The sequence below is a fragment of the Anabrus simplex genome, chromosome 1 (assembly GCF_040414725.1).
Source record: "Anabrus simplex isolate iqAnaSimp1 chromosome 1, ASM4041472v1, whole genome shotgun sequence".
Classification (NCBI taxonomy): domain Eukaryota; kingdom Metazoa; phylum Arthropoda; class Insecta; order Orthoptera; family Tettigoniidae; genus Anabrus; species Anabrus simplex.
The window spans coordinates 367687226-367708379 of record NC_090265.1 but is presented as its reverse complement, the minus strand read 5'-3'; the positions used below and the strand labels follow the sequence as shown (position 1 = coordinate 367708379).

At 36.1% G+C, this 21154-nt stretch overlaps 1 protein-coding gene across 1 annotated transcript in view; it reads right to left on the bottom strand.

Moving 5' to 3' along the window:
* Positions 1-900: 900 nt before the first annotated feature.
* Positions 901-21154, bottom strand: part of LOC136867287 (43 kDa receptor-associated protein of the synapse) — a 223603-nt gene continuing 203349 nt past the window's right edge. The window contains exons 8-9 of the mRNA XM_068226744.1: positions 14328-14527; positions 901-1108 (exon numbers count right to left, since the gene is read on the bottom strand). Coding sequence (XP_068082845.1) covers positions 901-1108; positions 14328-14527 — 408 coding nt within the window. The remainder of the gene's footprint in view (positions 1109-14327; positions 14528-21154) is intronic.

The window sequence follows — 21154 nt, the reverse complement described above, 5'->3', positions numbered from 1 at the left end:
AATACTTCCCTTCACTTAAAGTCATTGGTGAAAATCAAGTGTGTTGTTTATGGTGAACACTTAAAACTTGAATAGTGGAACAGCCTCCCACAGAAGTTTTGGCCATGAAGAAATTTGTTTTGTTTGGGTCATCATACACCTGTGCGCAGCTATTTTCTACAATAAACATTGTGAAGTCAATATCTTGTGTGTTATTGAAGACAGCAAGTTATGAACCTAATATAAATGACATGGCTGCTAAGATTCAGCAACAAGTTTCACACTAAATGTGAGAACGATATTTCACTAAAAGTCCATTGGCAATATTAGTATTTTTTATTTTTATATTTAATAATATTTAATGACTAAGTGTGTTATAATGGGCACTTATTTTTTTTTTTTTACAAATAATGTTAGGTATTCTTAAAATATATTTTAAAATATATTTTTTACAGTATATGCAAAATATGACCAGGGACATGCAATCAAATGTATTGAAAAAATAAATAACATATCTTGAAACGTAACTGGGAATTAAGAAAGAAAGTCAGGGGTGGGGGTTGTTGTTGTATCCTTCCCTTAAAGAAAAATAACATGTGGCACAATAGACAGTAGTGAATAATAAACCAAACTTAAAATGGCACACTAGTTGGAAAAAGTTTGCCATCCCTGCACTAGGCTATGCAAGAGTATCTGAATGGTAGGATTTTTCTGTTTTTTATATCACTGCTCTCTTCTGCCTTTCAATAATGGAAAATGAAATGGAATGTCATGTATTTATATCATTTAGTGATGTGACTCTTATGATTTTATATGAGCATAAAATGGTCCATATGGCTGGAGGGACCTTGTTTACAATGATGAGCTGCTGGAGGAAGTAGTCTGGGTAGCTGTAGATAGTTTCTTGGTGGAGTCGTTATTTCAGACGGACGATGTAGCCTGGTGACTGTTGAGAGTGAGGCTGCTGGCACGCAGACTGAGACTAGCAAGGCTGAAAGTGGAGTGATGCTGATTCAGACTGTGTGGGTCCTCACAGTACAGGTAGAGACGTGAACTGACTGATCGGTGACAGTCGGGGCAAAGGCGCTTCTTCTTCTTGTCTCGTCGCTTGAGCAGCTCATGAGCACACCTGTGAATATTAATAATTTCTCTTAATCTCATGAGAAATGCATGTTAGGTAATCTTAAAGTATATTTTAAAATATATTTTTTGCAGTATATGCAAAATATGACCAGGGACATGCAATCAAATGTATTGAAAAAATAAATAACATATCTTGAAACGTAACTTAGAACTAACTGAAAAGTGAAAATCTACAGCCTGTTTCCAGTCATTCGACCGGGTCAGGAATGGAACGAATGAAGACCCATCTAGCAGCGAGGATAGGAATTGTGCCGGCTGCCGAAGCCTGTCGCACTCCTCTGGGGCAATGATTAATGACTGACAGATGAAATGAAATGATATTGGAGAGTGTTGCTGGAATGAAATATGACAGGGAAAACCGGAGTACCCGGAGAAAACCTGTCTCGCCGGGTGCCACAGAACCCAGGGTTGAGAGGCCGGCGCTCTGCCACCTGAGCCACTGGAAAATGTTAAAATATGGCCGTAACATACTCTATCAATTTATAACTGCTAGCTTCTTCAGGCAGCCAAAATTAATTTTGAGTAATAAATTTATAAACTACCTGAAAAAGAAAATACATGGCAACAGTCTTTTTTTTCCTTCCACTTTTCCCACACCTTTGGGGTTGTGGGTGCAAACTGTGTTGCACATGTGGATTTGGCTCTGTTTTACGGCCGGATGCCCTTCCTGACACCAACCCTAAAATATATGACAACAGTTTTATACTTGAATTAGTTTCAGCGGACTGAAGAACCTAATATTTATAAGTTAAGTGACAAGGGAAGTAAAAAGTAAGACAGGTTGAAACCTCTCCTGAATTTTTTTTGACACATCCATTGTACTGTAAGAGATTTAACTGCAAGGCTCTGAAATCATACCTCAAATCCTGGTATGCAAGCATGATAGGTGGGACAGCTGGACATTCCTGAGCCAGTTTGGAGTTGTGCTTTTGTGGGCCGTATATGCATGCAGTCTCTCAACCTGCTCTGAAACTATATTGTTTCACTCACTTGTCAGTCACTCACAAAATGATATCAGAAATGACTGGTATAAATTGTACGGTGATAACACAAGAGTTTTTGTATACCAAGCACAACAGATTAGAACTTCATTGCCACACTGTTCTTCACACATTTCTTTCTTTTTCTCCAAACAATATTTAGCGGGCACTATGAACTCAGGAGATCGCTTTCTGGTGTAATTCATTGCAAACCATGAATATCTTACCATATCCCAAAATTGTGGAGATGATAACTGAAAATATATGAAAGACTGCAGTTTAAGGATTGTGTCTCTGTGGTGAACCTCAACTTTAACATCATTACGAGAAGTTGGAGTTTCTATTAACTGGTGGTAAAAAGCTTTCCACAGCCAGAAGAAGAATTTGTCTAACGGTTGAATTATACCTGTGGTACCTGGAGGGATCTGAAGCAGTTCAATTTTGTGCGTGGAGAAATGTCTTCAAGACATGTTGTATCACATGAAATAAATTTCATTTTGGATCCATATTGACAATCTATATATATAAAATAACTTGTCCTGACTGACTGACTGACTGACTGACTGACTGACTGACTGACTGACTGACTGATTCATCATTGCCGAGCCAAAAATACTGGACATAGAGAAATGAAATTTTGGGGATACATTCATATTAACACATAGGTGCTTGCTAAGGGAGGATTTTCAGATATTCCATCTCTAAGGGGGTGAAAAGGGGGGTTAATTTTTAAAATGAGAATATCTATATCTCAAAAACTTAAAGGTTTAGAGTAATAAAAGTTGGTATTTGGTATCTCCTTTAAAAATAAAGAAACACATATTTTTTTGTTTTTGGAAAATCCCATGAAGGGGGAGTGAAAAGGTGGGAAAAGGGGTTGAACACCTTTTATGAGGAGACTTATATCTCAAAAAGTGAAGATGTTATAGTCATAAAAATTTAAATTTGGAACCTCCTTTAAAAATAAAGAAACATGAATTTTTTGTTTTTGGAAAATCCAAATAATGGGAGTCAAAAGGGGGGGTGAATTTTTAAAATGAGTGTATCTATAAATCAAAACTGTAAAAGTTTTCAGATATAGAAATTGGTATTTAGAATCTCCTTTCAAGATAAAGAAACACGTATTTTTTTGTTTTTGGAAAATCCCAATAGGAGGGGTGAAAAGGAGTGAAAAATGGGTTGAATGCCTTTAATGAGGATACTTATATCTCAGAAACTGAAGATATTACAGACCTGAAAAAAGGTATTTGGGATCTCCTTTAAAAATAAAGAAACATGTACTTTTTGTTTTTAGAAAATCCAAATAGTGGGGGGTTGAAAGGGGGAGGGGGTGAAGTTTTAAAATGAGTGTATCTATATCTCAAAACTTCAAAAGTCTGCAGATGTAAACATTGATATTTAGAATTTCCTTTAAAAATAAAAGAACACGTATTTTTTTGTTTTCTGTAAATCCCAATAGGAGGGGTGAAAAGTGTGAATAAGGGGTTGAATGTCTTTAATGAGGATACTTATATCTCAGAAACTGAAGATAATACAGACCAGACGGTTAATATATGGAATCTCCTTAAAAAATACAGAAACATTAATTTTTATGTTTTTGGAAAATCTAATTAATGGGGGTTAAACAGGAGTGACAAATTGGAATGAATTTTTAGAAAGACTATATCTACAGTATTTCTCAGAATCGTAAAATGTTCCAGACGTAAAAACTGGTATTTGGAATCTCCTGTTAAAGTAAAGAAACAGATATTCTCGGAAAATCCAATGAGGGGGGGGGGGGGGGAGGGGTGGGGGTGAAAAATTGAAAAATTAATTGAATTAATTTTATGAGGATACTTACATCTAATCAAAACTAAAGTTGCTACAGACGTGAAAATTGGTATTTAGATCTTTAAAAATAAAACGACGCGTTTTTTTGGGGGGGGGGGGGGGCGGGGAATCATCTTTGGGGGCGGGTGTGAAAAGGAGTTGAATTCGTTTCATGAGGACACATATCTCAAAAACTAAAGATAATCGGTTTTTAGAATATCCTTTACTATTAAAGAAACAAATACTTTTTGCCGGAAAATTCACTTAAGGGGGGGGGGGAGGAGTGTGAAAATAAGTGAAAAAAAGTGAATTATTTTTATGGGAATACTTAAATCTCAAAACTGAAGGTAACACACGTGAACATTCGTATTTGAAATCTCCTTTAAACATAAAGAAACAGGCCTTCTTTTTTTGGGGGGGGGGGGGGGAGGTGAAAACGGAGGTGAGACCAATTGATTTTACTGCTCCTAATGTACTTATAAGGAGCCTCCATGGCTCAGGCGGCGGCGCGCTGGTTTCTCACCACTGGGTTTCATGGTTCAAATCCTGGTCACTCCATGTGAGATTTGTGCTGGACAAAGTGGAGGCAGGACAGGTTTTTCTCCGGGTACTCGGTTTTCCCCGTCATCATTAATTCCAGCAACACTCTCCAATATCATTTTATTTCATTTGTCATTCATTAATCATTGCCCCAGAGGAGTGCGACAGGCTTTGGCAGCCGGCACAATTCCTATCCTCACCGCTAGCTGGGGGCTTATTCATTCCATTCCTGACCCGGCTGAATGACTGGAAACAGGTTGTGGATTTTCAATGTACTTATTCTGATCATAAACCGATCATTTTTAATCTTTCCTGGGTTTGTTTTCAAGAGCCATCTTTTCCTTTGGAGAACCTTCTTAGATTACAGTAGATTCTTCTGGCATATAAATAAAAATTTAAACACATTTGAAATAAACGATAGGTATAAGATTGACCGTGCAATTGTTCACCTCTATAATAAGGTCAATAATGCTCGGAAGTATGTCATTCGTATCTCCAGAAGTCCTGCGCACTTGCCTACGGGCGACAATGGTGCTGGTCATACTGTCATCAATGACAATGGCAGCAGCAGCAGATGTAACTTACCGCCAAGCAAGTAGAGGTCTTACATCTTGCTGTGGGGTCCAGAACATCTAATAATAATAATAATAATAATAATAATAATAATAATAATAATAATAATAATAATAATAATAATAATAATGTTCTGGACCTTTGTCAAAATGTGCGGACCGTGCTGGAAACGGGTCCTGGATGGGTAATGACTATGATTGCAGTCCAGTCGCCGGTTTAGTACCGCCAAGGCACCCAAGACGACACCACGCCGGATCTCCTCAAGGATTTGATCCACATTAAAAATGCTTATAGGAAAATATGGCAAGGATTTAGGGACCCAACTGACTGGGTGGAATACCTGGACCTAGCCCGGGAAGTTTGAAATCGATTTCTGGAAAAAAGATTGAAAATTGGGAGGAATGTTACCGTAATCTCTCAGAAAACGAGTCAGATTGCCAAATTTAGCAGCATCTCTCAGAAAAAGAGTCAGATCGCGAATATCAGCTGGTTATATATAAAACAATAAGCATTCAATTATAAATTTCAGTATAATACCGTAGCGAAGCACGGGTATCTTGCTAGTTATGTTATATAAGTCGAAAAACTAGTATACTGGTTCCACCTAGTCAATACCTATAAGTTTATTTACAACTCACAGTTGTAAAAGTATCTTATTAAAATAACAGGACATGTTTTGGCTGCATTAGGCCATCTTCAGCTATCTAGAATTAAATTAAAATTAACGTACTAAAAGTTACAAAACATGAATAAAATTCACACTCATATGATATACGGTATTTATAAATTAAAATAAGTGCATGTTGAATCATCACCAGATGAAGAAGTTACTAGATGTAATGTGATGAAGTCAAAACAGTTCTATGTAAAACAATGATGATGTACTTAAAAGTTTATTCTGTCTTTAAAATTCATTTCATGCAAAAAATAATGTCAGTTGATTCATTAAAATTGTTGTTCCACTTAATATAAAACTTCTAATATGTTACAAATTCAGAAATGTAGATCAGATTGATTTAATGCCAGCCAGACCATTGAGTGGAAATCAACTGCCGTCCAGTCATAATGTGCGATATGAAATAAGAGTTCTGTGTTTACATCATATCATGTCTGTATGTCAGCTGATTTCCACTCAGTGGTCTGGCTGGCATTAAATCAATTTGATCTACATTTGTGAATTTGTAACATTTTAGAAACATGTCCTGTTATTTTATAAAATGCTTTTACAACTTTGAATTGTAAATAAACTTATAGGTATTGGACTAAGTGGAACCAACGTACTAGTATTTCATCTTATATTTTGTATCACTGTATGTGGTCCACGAATCCAAAAGCAGGGCACATTTGTCTTCAGAGAGTGGAAAGAGGCTTCTCTGAATCATACTTTCAGTTCTGTTTTTTCCATTTTACCTGATTTTGTGGCATTGATAGTGATGTTATCTGCTTTAAACCAGAGGACTGAAGGTTCCGGTTGACTCCTGCGGTACGATAATTTAGGGAACAAATAACCATCCATACTGATTGTTAGCATTATGGTGGATGAATCTGTGAATGAACTAAACGATTGGGCTATGGTGTATATGTTTCTCACCTATAAAAGGTAGAGTACTTTTCAATCGCATTTCACGCTCAAACCAGCTTTATTCATTGTTGTAAATAGAGGATGGGGGTGTAATGGGAAAATTGCTCTAGAGCCCTCTCCAAAAATTCTTCTGCAGCTTTATTTGTTTGTTTTTTGTCCTGAATATGTGAACGGAATACAAATTTCATAATTTTCCTACTCCCAGTTCTATGTTGTTTCTTGAAATGGGAGGTGGAGAAATTACTTTTTTTTCAATAGATAATTTACACTGTTGATAAACTTAACCATACCATAACAAATATTTTATTTGAACCTGTATTGACTAAAGAAACTATTTGAAATAGTTTATGTTGGGTCCACCTTGACAAAACATTTTTAATGATTGAAAATTATTTATTTTATCATACATGTTTCAGGATCAATATCCATTCCTTTCATCCCTTGATTTGACTTCACTGAAAGGTACATGGATTGCATTGTCATAATTGTAATTGGAGCAGTAATATTAATGGTAATAACCCTAAAAGTACAGTTCACCGTGCGGGTAGGGGCGCACAGCTGTGAACTTGCATCCGGGAGATAGTGGGTTCGAACCCCACTGTCGGCAGCACTGAAGATGGTTTTCTGTATGTAGTTTCCCATTTTCACACCAGGAAAATGCTGAGGCTGTCCCCTAATTAATGCCATGGCTGCTCCCTTCCCACTCCTAACCCTTTTCTATCCCACTGTCGCCATAAGACCTAATTATGTCGGTGCAACGTAAAGCAAGTTCAAAGAAAAGAGTACAGTTCAGCATGTTGTTGACTTCCCCAGAACACGAGGTAATGGAAAGTTAACCGACAAACTAGCCAAGTGAAATCCCACAACAACAGAGTATTATACCCCCTTGAATTCTATGCTAGACTCGTAAGGAGTGACGAAACACTGTTGGAGTACTTCTAAGTTCAAAATTTTGAGTATGTATTTAGACAGAAATTAAACATTTAAACGTTTAAACATTTCAAAATATTTGAGTCAAATCAAATCAGTCACCACTGATCTGCAATTATGGCAGATGCCCAAGTGGCTGATTTCCTATCTGTTGTTTACCTAGTCTTTTCTTAAATAATTGCAAAGGATTTGAAAATTTATTTGAACATCTCCCTAAGTAAATTATTCCAATCCCTAACTCCTCTTCCTATAAATCAATATTTTCCCCAATTTGTCCTCTTGAATTCCAACATTATCTTCATACTGTGATCTTTTCTACTTTTAAAAACACCACTCAAACTTATTCATCTACTAATGTCATTCTACGTCATCTCTCTACTGACAGCTTGGGACATACCACTTAGTTGAGCAGCTCATCTCCTTTCTCCCAAGTCTTCCCAGCCCAAATTTTGCAACATATTTGTAACACTACTCTTTCGTCGGAAATCACCCAGAACAAACTGAGCTGCTTTTCTTTGGATTATTTGATTTATTTAATTGATACAATCTGATGATCTGATGGTTGATTTGATACAATATGATGATGTTCTTTCTATTTTTAATTTTTCTTTTTCAGGTATAATTCTGTTATCATGTTTTCTTTTTCAGGTAGATTCTACATTTTGTTTATTCATAAATTAGTTTTGATGGACTGAAGAATCTAACAGTTGTAAATTCCCAAACTTTCAGCTATTTGACCAGCGAGAAGTTGTAGAGTGAAGATACGGTGTTAAAAAGAAATTAAAAAATATGTGAATCATGTTACCAAAACCAAAAATCTTGAAAGAAAGAAGATTATGTGAATCATGTATCCGTAAGATTAGGAACAAGTTTGTGATATTCGGTATACAATATTTTAAAATTTTAACTTTAAACACCATTAAAGTCATTGACTTGGATTGTGTATCCCCTACAGAAATGACCAACTTGACATGTACAAAGATGTGATGACACCCTTCAATGTTTTTCAGCTGGCAAAATTAATACAAGTGAACTCTATGCTGCTTAAATGTTGATCCTGGAAGTCTTTCCAAGTTTTAGTTAGTTCATTAAATATTCAAGTCATAATTAATGGTTTTATACAGACTAAAATGATTATAGCAAATCTTAAAAACATGTTTTTAACTATTCACTTCACAATAAAACCTTTCAACAGCTGATTTTGTAAAGCAATAATTAACTATCATTTATCCTTAACCCTTAATTATTGGTTATCCTCTAGGCTTCACTTATAATCATCTCAGTGCAGAGATGGTGTGGAATGACATCAGTAGATGAATAAGTTCGAGTGGTGCCTTTAAAAGTAGGAAAGATCACAATATGAAGATAAAGTTGGAATTCAAGAGGACAAATTGGGGCAAATATTCATTTATAGGAAAGGGAGTTAGGGATTGGAATAACTTACCAAGGGAGATGTTCAATAAATTTCCAATTTCTTTGAAAAGGCTAGGAAAACAACAGATAGGGAATCTGCCACCTGGGCGACTGCCCTAAATGTAGATCAGTATTGACTGACTGATTGATCAGGCGCAGCATGTCTATGTTTGCCATGTTAGCCGGGCTAACACCATCTAAAACGAAAGATCAATGAATATGACTACATAATATTATGACATATAATTTGTTTATTTAATACCGTATATGGTATATTATAACAACCATAAAACCTAATTCTCTTCCGCATAAATACCACTTTAAGTGATGAATGCTTCGCATCTGTCTCTTGATAAAGATATGTGGACTTTGCACTCTGTTTGCTATTTTGCCAAGGCAAACATGATGAGCTTCAATTCAGTTGGGGTGCGCTTGCACATTCGATGCACTCAGAAACACTGCACAGGGCTGATCATGCTAGCATCTAGGCTCGCATGTTTACCTCAGTTGAGAGGCTAACTTAACAGTAATCATATGCAGTCTTTGGTGGTGATCGTTAGGAGCGTGTCTTGTGCTTGCTGTGGCTTTCTTGTTGTTAAAGAGAGATTCAGTTATGATGGAGGGTGAATGCGGCTGGATTATTGAGGACTTATTAACAGTAATCCTATCATTTATCCTTAACCCTTAATTATTGGTTATCTTGCTGCTTGGATACAAATCATAGATAATGGGAGACCCACTCCTAGTATATCAGCTATGGTAACAGAATGAAGAGGCAAAATGTATCATTTTAATGTTTCCTGGTACACAAATGATTCATGGCTGCATGGTTGTAAGAAGTCATGTTTCTTGTATTGCTGGCCTTGCCTTTTATTTTCAACAGGCACGAATGTTTGGACAACAAAGGGAGTTTGTGATGTTAACAGTTATTATGTACTAAAGAAATTAAATGAACAGTCTGTACTCTATGTTATTTCTAAACTAGCTTTATTGAAGTTTGCTAGCACTAGAATAGGGGAATCCCTAAGTCTTGCCTTCAAAATTATTTGGGACAAACCTAAAGAAAAAATTAAAGTGAATGGGTATGTAGTTAGTTGTCTAATAGATGCTGTTTGTTTTCTGGTGGAGCAGGAGCTGCCTTTTAGGAACCATACTGAAAACCATGACTCAATAGAGGAAATTTTATTGAATTGTTCCATTATTGAGCCACTTACGATGAAAAATTTTGGAACCCCTTGGAAACCTTTCCTGCTTTTCTTGGTACTTCCCATGATATCCAGAATGAGTTAATCAATTCAGTCTCAGCTGTTTTGATAAAGAAAATAAAAGAAGAGATCAAAGAACCACCATCTGAAACTGTGGTAAAAGATAAGGCCATGGACCTAACACAAACATCTCAGCTTTCTTCTGTGCTTCATTATGTTACAAATGATGATATTTAGGAGAGATTTATTAGGTTCATTGATGTAAGTACTGATCACTCTGCTGTTTCTCTGACTGGGCATGATTACAGTTTAATGAACGAATTCCAATTTAGTGACAAATTAGTTGCTCAAAAGTACGATGGGTGTTCTGTTGTGGCTGGAACACATAATGGTCTAAAACAGATTATTCTTGCCAAATATCAGTCAGCCTTATTTGTGCACTGCTATGCACACAACCTAAACCTAGTAATAAAACAATCTGTTAAAGCCATTAAGGAATGCAAAGTATTCTTTGAAGCTATATCTGGGTTTGCAACTTTTTCTCCAGATCTTCAAGAAGTAACAGTTAATTGTGTCCAGGTTCCACCTTGTCAATACAATTCAGAATGTATTATTATTTAAACTATCATTTACTTATATACACACACAGGTACATGTTTTGAGAAAACCAAATTCTCTTCTTCAGCTTGTTAGTAAAATCACATGTACCAAAGACCTTATTTAAAATGAACTATGTGGCACCAGATTGCAGCCAAGATGACAATACAACAATATTAAAAATTCAAACAAAAAAAAAATTTCATGTTATATGCCGAATCTACTAAATGTCTGTACCGTACGTGATGCATTAAAATACAGCTGGATGAGTGTTGATCCTGTATTTAAATGTGGCATTATTAATAGTCTTTTGCAGTCCCACCATTTGGTGTTGAGACCGTCCACTTATCATTGCAATATCTTAACAGAAAGTAATCTGTTATTTGTAGATCAAGCCTGCCAGGTTAAAATGGACTTTTCATTTGTCTGTAAGAAAAAAGAAAAGAACTAAAATGTAATGGTTCTAAAAGCAACATGTCAAGCTGAGAATCCAACTTTGAAATAGAAAGTAACTTACATTAGATGCAGAGGTCTAGCGGGTGTGTGGGTACTATGAGCTCAATCGGCAGACTGACTTAGCTGGTGAGTTGAACAACTGGAGGGGTGGAGGGGTGGAGTGGGAGGTGTCTGCAGCATAGGGGGGAGTTGTTGTTGCCCTTTGCCTTTCTTTCTCTTTCTAGAATATTGGATTGCAAGTTTAAATAACTGATTGTCATCTGCCATGTGTTCGTTTAAACTATTTTTGTTGTCAATTTTCTGTAATTTATAAATTTCTAATTTCTTGAGAATGTTCATCTGTTTACCCTTATTTAATGGGTGTAGCAAAACAATGTTGCTTCCTATGTTTGTGAATAGAAAAGAGAAAAGCTGCATTTCAGGCTTTTATTACTACGCATTTGCCATCAGTCGCCCTGACCCACTAGATACATACAGATCGTTTGGTTGAAGTAATATGAAAAGTAAAAACAAAAAAAGGATATGAAGACATTCTTCAAGTCAGTCATAAGCAACACCAAATAATGGGATGGTGAAACAAAAACTTGTTCGAGGGGTTTCTTTGCCACTCTACAAGATTTTGAATATACTTTCCTCTTAAATTTATTCTCATCTGTTCTGCCTCAAGCAAAAATCTTGTTCAACATTTTGCAAACCAAACTTAATGACATAAGATATTGTGATGCCAAAGTCAATGAATTCAAGAGATTTCTGAATGAAAAACATGATAAATTTTATTTATTTCAGAAGCAGTGCACAGACGAACATTCATTAGTTCTGTCAAATATGTTAGAGTTAAAAGGCAGTGAATTGGTGATATGGAAATTGACAAAGTAAAGACTGCATTGTGAAGTACCGGTACTTGATACAATGGTTCGACATATTATGTACCTTTTTTCCCCGAACTGAATAAGCTGGAATTTCTTTCTCTTTTGGATTTTAACTTGTTTGAAACATACATAGACTCTTTTTCTGTTCAGCTATTCAAATCCTTTGTTAAATCATGTGGTAGCTACTTCAACATCCTGGTACTCAAAACTGAGTTGTCGGCCATCCACCCATCAACAGAATTTAAGAAGTCCTGCATATTAAAAATTTATAAATATTTAACATGTTCAGGATTAAATGTGGTATTACCTGAAGTAACCAAACTCTGTTCTTTAATTTTGATTATTCCTGCAACTAGCACCTCATCAAACGATCTTCCTCGGCAATGAAGCACATAAAATCTTATTCAAGATGTATGCAAAAACAAGAAAGATAATTAAAATTGTCATTAATTTCAATTCAGAAGAACCTCCTGAAAAGCTGTAGGAATAATCCGGGGTTCCATGATTCTGTTATAGATGTTTTTGCTGCCAAAAATCGCCGGATAGAACTGTGTTACGAGATGTAATATATATAGGTGTATGGAGAGGACTGATTTGTATAAATTTATTAAAAATGCATGATTCTATTTGAGCTTTAATACCCATACATTGTTTTTATCCATGTTTCTACAAACTAGTGCGCTAACACTTTGATAAGGGTCACGTGCCACCACTGCTAATAATACAATAGGAGAGGACACCGAAATGGGCTGTGCCGAGGGTGCCAAACACAATAAATCTTGGTCTGCAACATTCCAGATTATGACTCAGTGAATATAAGTTTTAATGTGATCTCCAACTATTTATTTAAGGAGAAGTTTATTAAACAGACTGAAATTTTATAGGAAACAGGGTTATCATTAACCCTAGACCAGCATGCTATTTTACAACATAATTCCTAGAACTGTCAGTCTTTCCCCACCTTGCAACTAATACCTTTGTTCTCACTCTTGACCTTCAGTTCAGTCGAGTTTCGACAACAGTGGAAGAGATACGTGTGTAATTATTTCGAGAGAACTCTTGGAGCCTGAAGCTGGTTGAGAAAGTCAACTGCGCACCCGTTCATTTAATAAAATTTATTTATTTAAAATTTCCTCTCCTCTGTACTTTTTGGGGAATTAGGCAAAGTCAGATGTAATTACATGTACTATATTTCTATTTAAGCTGTCGTTTTGTCAATGATGAAGACATACCTGACATTTAGAGCCAGTTGTTCGATGAAATAGAAGACTCTGCCTCGGATTTTTTGGATGGGGAGGAGGAAATTATAAACGTATCGGATTAGGATCATAACAGTGATACATAGCAGAAGGCTGATTCAGACAGTGAGATCTATGAAGACGATAACGAAAGGGAATTTATCTTCAGGAGAGATGGAGGAACAATGTGGTCCATGACAGACTTTTCAAAACTTACTTCGAGGGTAAAAGCAAGGAATATTGTAAAAATTCTGCCAGGACCAGAAGGGGAGGGGAGGAAGGTATCAACAGAAATTGACTGTTTCATGCAGTTGATAAACGCTGAGGTGGGAGGAAGTGAATTACAGCTATGAGCGCAATGCTAAATTTGCGAACCACAGTGAAATGATGGCATTGCTCGGGGGATAAGGCGTGAAAGTTTTCTTGGACATGGCAACAAAGTTTATTTCCCATCCGGTCATTTTTTGCTATTATATCTGATCATTTCATTGTATAATTGTGCAAATACTAAAATTTGACCTTTATTTTAATTATGTATCTACTGCTTAACTCATTTTAAATAAGCATAATATTCATGTCCCTATCAGAATTAGTTCACGTGTTCATGATTATCCATTTTAAGTACATTCATATTAATCACTAATACAAGTTTTTAATTTTATTTGGAGAATAACATTGAAACAGAAGATAAAACGCCATTAAATGAAATGTTTATGTGATTGGAAGCCTGTAAATGACTGAAAACGTAACTGGTTGACGAAGTCAACTGCTTGCCTGGTAGTGTGACAGAAATTGGCGTGCCCGGTCTACGGTTAACATCATAACTTTCTGCACAGATATCCCACCTTTATTGTAGAATTTATGACCAACCTACTGGTATGATTAAAATTTTAGTTATAAATATTACATTCTTTAATTTTTGAAGATTATGCTTATATCTTGTAAACATCTGAATCATTGTTTTGGGGTTTCAAAACAAGGAAGATGACACATTATTTAGTATACTACTCTACCTGGCATGAAGAATATGTGAACAAGGCAAGGCTTCCAGACTGTCAGATTCAATACCGAATGGTAAGTTACAAGCCCCACATTGAAGTTCTAGTTCATCCTGGATACACTGCGCTAGTCTCTCATGTACTGCCTGCTGCTCAGTATCTCCTAGACTCTCATAGATCTTGCTCAGTCGTACACGTATCGTCCGCACAAGTAACTGCAACAATACATAACACATCTATATATATAAAATAGGAGTTTTGTCTGTACATTGCTCAGAATTTAAAAAAGAATGATATTTCTGTACCAGTTGTGACCACAATAACAAGTAAATGCACTTTTTAAGTTTTCGTAATTTCTGTCTGTCTGTCTGTCTGTCTGTCTGTCTGTATGTATGTATGTATGTATGTATGTATGTATGTATGTATGTATGTATGTATGTATGTATGTATTGAAACCGTACAGTGTCTTGTACAGCTTATTGACAGCACCTGTGTGTTTCCATCCTATTAACATCACTTCAGAAATTGCATTATTTGTAGCATGATGGGCAAAAGGAACATCCCCGGGACTCAAGCGGCATGTGATCAGAACCAGACCCATGAAAGATAGGCCGGCAGACAATGGAAAGGTGTGGCTGAAGCTAAGCCCACAAGAAAAAGCTCTCTCAAGTGTCAGACAGAGTTGGAGATAAGAAGCGTCGCAACGATAGTCTAATACACCCAGAGGAGTGGCCTATTCTACAGGGTTCCACACTAACAGAAGAAACTTCCTGTTTTTCTGCATGTTTCACGGGTGCCAAAGTTGAATTTTGGCCCTAAAATTATGTGATATTTTGATCCAGACATAGGAAAAATATATGAGGCACACCAATGAATAGAGCTGAATTTTCTGTGTATCCCAGACTGAAAATACGGAATACTTTATTCACGGGGCGAACTCAGATCACCAGATGTCCAGCTGTAATACAGTATATTGCTAACACGTGTGAATGTAGAGCATCTCCCAGGCTTAGAATTGCGTTCAAAGTTAGCCCCTCCCTCAAAAGGACATGAGTGAGCTAATTAATGGCGGGAGCTTGATTGCTTAAGAACTGCCAATTGCAATATGATCACACTTGGCTTGAGTAAAAGAGGGAATCATGGTCTACAATACACATCCTTTAAATGTCTTGAACTCCAGTGATTAATGGAGCCGATTTCCTTAATGAAGTGTGAAGATGTCTCCAACCCCAACAACCGGTGAGTTGATAATATAAGGCCAACCTTGGCTGCACTAGAAACAGTCTATTGACTACTTACAAAGACGAAGTTAATGTGCCCGTCGCGACTGTAAATTTTATAATCTTGTGAAGTGTGTGTTAGGAATTTGTACAATAGCCAGTCAAGCCTAAGCAAGTGTCTCAATGCTGTGCATAAAATAAATAGGCCGCTAGAAACATTTGTATAAATGAATAGCGAGAATCAGCTATGAGCAATGCTGGCAAAAATGAGTATGCACTATCAGTAAATTAGTGGTATCTTATTTGGAGCAGGCGGTAGAATAAAGTCGACAGGGACAATCCGCTATTCAGAGTCCACGTTCCTCAAACCTTATGAGTTACCTGACTCACTGTATCAATGCGTAGAGTGACCCGCCTACATAAGGGAGAATCTTGTGTAAATTCTGTGTATATGTCATTGTAGACAAAGGGAACGTGTGACGAGTTCTGGAGCTGATACCCATTTGGATTACTTCAAGATTTGTAGCAGTTGAACAAGCCAACCAGGATGATGGACTGTTGCAGACCAGGTTCGAAGGCTGATACTCTTGTCTACAGTGCTGAGAAGATGGATGAGTAGAACCCTACCATGGGTTTCCCGTGTAAGGAAAAACAACCACCATACAATGACTTGATGTCATTTAATTTCTTAGCACGTATAACCGGAGCAATAGAATGTAGGATTTTCTTTTGTTAATACATAAATGTTGTAAATAATGCATGTCCTAATATGGAATTTGATTTTTCTTTTGTCATGTTAACTTAAATTTAAGGGAACTAACTCTCTGGACAAACCAATTCTTTCTTTTTGATCAGTCTTTCGTGAAGAGTATTTATTGTCAATAATGAATAATATCCTAGCGAGTATGAGAAACAAGGATAGAAGAGTATTATGAGTTCACCTAAGGTGGGTTGGAATCAACAGTGAGTGATGAACAAGGGATACCGTGTCCAAAAAGGTTGCCATTAATGTCCAATACGGTTGTCATAAGAGCCAAGGAGCTCACAGGTCATGTAGATAATGCATGCTTAGCTGATACATACTATTAAGGCATGAACATCAAGAGAGAAGAGTCCTGACCGAGAGAGATACAAACTGTGTTGTATAGGTAAACTATGTTAGGGACAATATGCAAATTTCCCTTGATTATTGATTATTTTACCAGAATCTGTCTGGAGTGTTATTTTCCCATAACTAGTGTGAAGTGCGATGGTCCTGGATGCTGGAAGGAGTGGTCAGAAATTTTACGATGAATGAAGAGAAATATGAAGGGTTGAGAAAGGAATAATGATAGCCCTATGCTCGAGGAATTAGGATACGCAGTATGAAAAGTGATGAAAGGGCCAAACGCCTAAGATAGCCTATAATGAAATGTAAAATGAGGAATTAAAATGTTGTATTGCCTCAAGATAATTGACGTGAAGGATGAGAGAATAGGGAATAAATGAATAACATTTCTTGGGAAGTTTGCAGTAATATGAAATAAAGGGAATAAACAAATTAATTGGGCGATAATAAGTGTATCCTAGGAAGTGAAATAAATTAGAAGGTTATGGTCCATCTTGGCTCATGAATGGACAGCAACCGGTGACCATTCTCCTGGCGTGACAAAGGAGTATGTTCTTTTTGTTCCGGTCCCCCCCTTCACGGAGACTGCTTGTATTGAAGTTAAAGGTTATAGACCCTTGGATTTCACACTGTTCTTTTTCTTACAATGGTTTGGTTTAAGAACACTTGTATTAAATGATAATCTCATGATAAGTTAGATGGTTGTTAAATAATAATTATATATCCCCCTATATCTCATAGTATGAGGCCACGGATATCTAGGGATTTTCAGATATGTATCTCTCAGTCACAAGGAGTCCAGTTCGAAACCATGTCAGAATGAGCCAGCCTGCGCAAGCTTGCCTTAAGCTTTTTCCGGGGACAGAATAAGGTGATATTCATGTTTTTCTTACAAGAATGGCCCCATTTGTACATAAAGTGTACATATGATTGTATTCAGTGTATGGTGTATTTCTTTGAGTTCAAACAGAACCAATGTTCATTGTCGTCTCTTTTGTGTCAGGCCACGGGTAATCCGGAGAGTTTTATACAGTGTTGTGTGTTTCTTTTTTTTTATGTAAATATTTTTCTCATGTATGAAATATGTAGTGTAGGGACTGGTTAATTATGTGTTAAGAATAGAATGTATTGTGCAGGGGACATCTTCTCAAATTGCACAGTGTGATCGACTGAAGCAGTAAATTAATGCTGGAAAGATAGATGATGCTAATCGTCAGATTTTGATTATACCTCATTGCTAATTGAAGCTTGTGCTGAGTGAGGTCAATGAACGCCCTTCAGGTGAGTCAGTTTAATTTGCTTATTTCTTTTCCTTTTTCCTCTGCATGCAGAGAGTTTATTGTAATGGTGTTCTTTTTATTCTTATGACACAATTCAGAATAAATTGATATTTGTGACCCCATTACATGATTCTTGTCATTTCTAGCAGTGCTAAGCAGTATCCAGTAGATAGTTGAACCCAGAAATCCTAATTTCACACTAGATAAGACTCCGCCTTAAGTATTTTTTCTTATTTTTTTCTTTCGAACGTATCCCACCCAGTGCTCGAGTTGCCGAGGCTAGCACAGAAAGTAGGAGGAGGGCGGTTCGAAGCCTGTGTTAGCAGTTCGGGCTACTCTTCTATTTAACCTCATCCGTAGTTGTTTATCAGGTTACGCTGATGCATTATTATGTTTGGGTCTCCCACCTATAGCCCGGTAGGGTACAGTATGTATAAATGTGTATCACAAGGAAATGGCTAAAGAGAATTGAATGAAAATTAGTGTATAAAGTCGAAGAATGAGTTGCCATAATGTAGGCTGAGTGAAATGGTAGTTTAGCCCTTTCAGAGCGTGTACGCACAATTGTATGGGTTCGTATTTTATTCATGCCTGAGCTTATTTGACAGTTTCTTGGTGTGAGACTGAACTACAGTGCTTGTGCAGGACTCATAGCACGTACTTCAGTTGTTTTTATTTAGCACTTGACCACCAGGGGTCAGGAAGAAGAGTTTAAAAGTATAGTTCATCGGCAAGATGGCGGAAAGCAGTAATGCCTAAAGTAAGTATTTATTTATTGCATTCATGTTATTCTAGAAGCTTTACTGAATATCAGAATGTAATCAATGAAGTGTGTAAACTATTTAGCGAACATAAATTGTGAACTTACATCATCGTACGTAATACCATAAGGTTTTGAATGTTGATATGCACAATTGTGTGGGCTAGGTTTCCCTGCAGGCAATGCATATGGGAGTGCTGGGTGCTGCCACGAAAAGGACTATGAAAGCAGAACTCTTACTCGACGTGAGAAATATAATGTATAAGATTTTAATTGTTTAAAATCATTCCACACTGTAAAATAGAACATTTGATTATGTACTTGTGTATATTCACATGTACTGAACTTAATTTTTATTTTTAAAATTTTTTTGTACATAGTGAATTAAGTCCTAACACGCACAATTATGTGGGTGCTGTTTTTCAGACAATAGTTCTTGTTTTGTAAAATAAACTGTAAACACATGTATTTAAGAGCATTTTAGTAAGTTCTTGACATACAAACTAAAATTTACACCTCCAGTTTTCTTTCAGGTCTGACGACAAGGTGCTGCTGCCAAAAGGACTGTAAAAACAAAACTTGTCCTCAGTGTAGAAAATGTAATGTACACTTGGGTTTGAACAATGATTTTAATTGTTTTAAATTATTCCACACTGTAAAATAGAACATTTGATCATGTACATATGCATATTCACATGCACTGAGGTAATTTTTCGTTTTTTGTAAGTAGTGAATTAAGTCCTGACACGCACAATTGTGTGGGTGCTATTTTCGTGATGTTATTTTTTATTTTGTAGAACAAACTAAAAATATATGTATTTAAGAGCATTTTAGTCAGCTTTTGATGTACAAACAAAAATTCACACCACCAGTTTTCTTTCAGGTCTGAAAGGGTTAGGGGAAGGCCTAAAATGTATTTCTCAAATATTTATGTTATTATTGGTCCTATCAATAAATACTACGTAACCAAAGTTATATAGTATTAAATTTCCAATCATTTATATCTTATACATTTTTACTGTTCCGGCTGTGATAACAGAGATAATCATGAATTTGAATTTTTGTTGCTAAGTTCATATCAGCACCGAGACATGAAAAATTAGGTAAAGAGAATTTAATGAAAATTGGTATATAAATTTGGGGAATAAGAAATTACAGTCTATGTTATAAATAATTTCATTCACCCTGGTTGAAATGGTAGTTTAGGGGTAGGTACCTAAAATTTAATTTTGAATTACTGTTGTTATTGGTCATATCGAAAAGTACTACATAAAAGTTATAGAGAATAAAATTTCCAATCATTTATGTGTTATTCAGTTTTACCGTACTGACCATAGTAAGATTGGCAGTGATGGTGATTAAATTGTGAAGATGATTATAAGAATGAGAAAAAAATCATGAAGGAACGATCGCTTGAATAATAACACAAGAGGGAGTCATGAAATAAAGGAGGACTCACTTTACATTAGATGCTCTAATATCACAGAGTCATAAGAAAACTAAATGTGAAGAACTGCAATATAGAAATTTCATAAAATTGATCAACAATAACATTACATTGATCATTGTTTGTTGTGTTGTGCCTTGTGTCTTCTGCTGCCACTCATCTCCGATAGATGGGATTACTGCTGTGTACCGAGTATAACAGCCTGCCTAAATATTGGCAGGAAGTAGTTGAGGAGGTAGATAACCTTCTTCTTTAGCATACCATTCCTCTGGTTTATAAATTTTACACACTGGTTCATTATAGTATTCCAGCTATTTGATCCCTCCTCTGAGGCACTGATTGGAATGAGCAATGTACACACTTAAACGGAATAACGACAAAGGAGTGTTTGCAGCCATCTCTGACCTGGTCATTCTAGCTCTGAAAATTTGAACTGTTGGATCGGCAGCGTAGTACTTTTCGTTAAAAGTGAGAAAATGTGTGGTTTTTCATTTGATTATTTCATACGACAGTATTGCTTTTAATCGTGACATTCATACTGACGTCATTGTAATGACCTATGTTAACTTCAGCTGGGAAAACCATAAAGACTGTCTTTCTGAGAATTCCATAGTGAAGCACGGGTACATCAGCTAGTTCACAATAAACTTAGTAGTTAACATTGTAAAAGAGATGATATTCAAATTATACAGGGGTACAAATAGAATACCAAGAGCAGTTGCAATCATTCAGCAAATACTGGATGACAAACTAAGAAGAACAGAAAAAAAAGTTAATGAATAAGAAGAGGAAGAAGAAGCATCATTATTATTATTATTATTATTATTATTATTATTATTATTATTATTATTATTATTATTATTATTATTATTTACCAGGTGGTACACTCACTGCTTGAAATCTAGTTTTATGCAACCCAACGCATTTACTACAATTCTGAAATACATCGGTCCCCCACCCTAATTGCAAGAGACAATTCTCATGATTGATCTGTATTGAAACTGACTATAAACAAAATTATCACAAA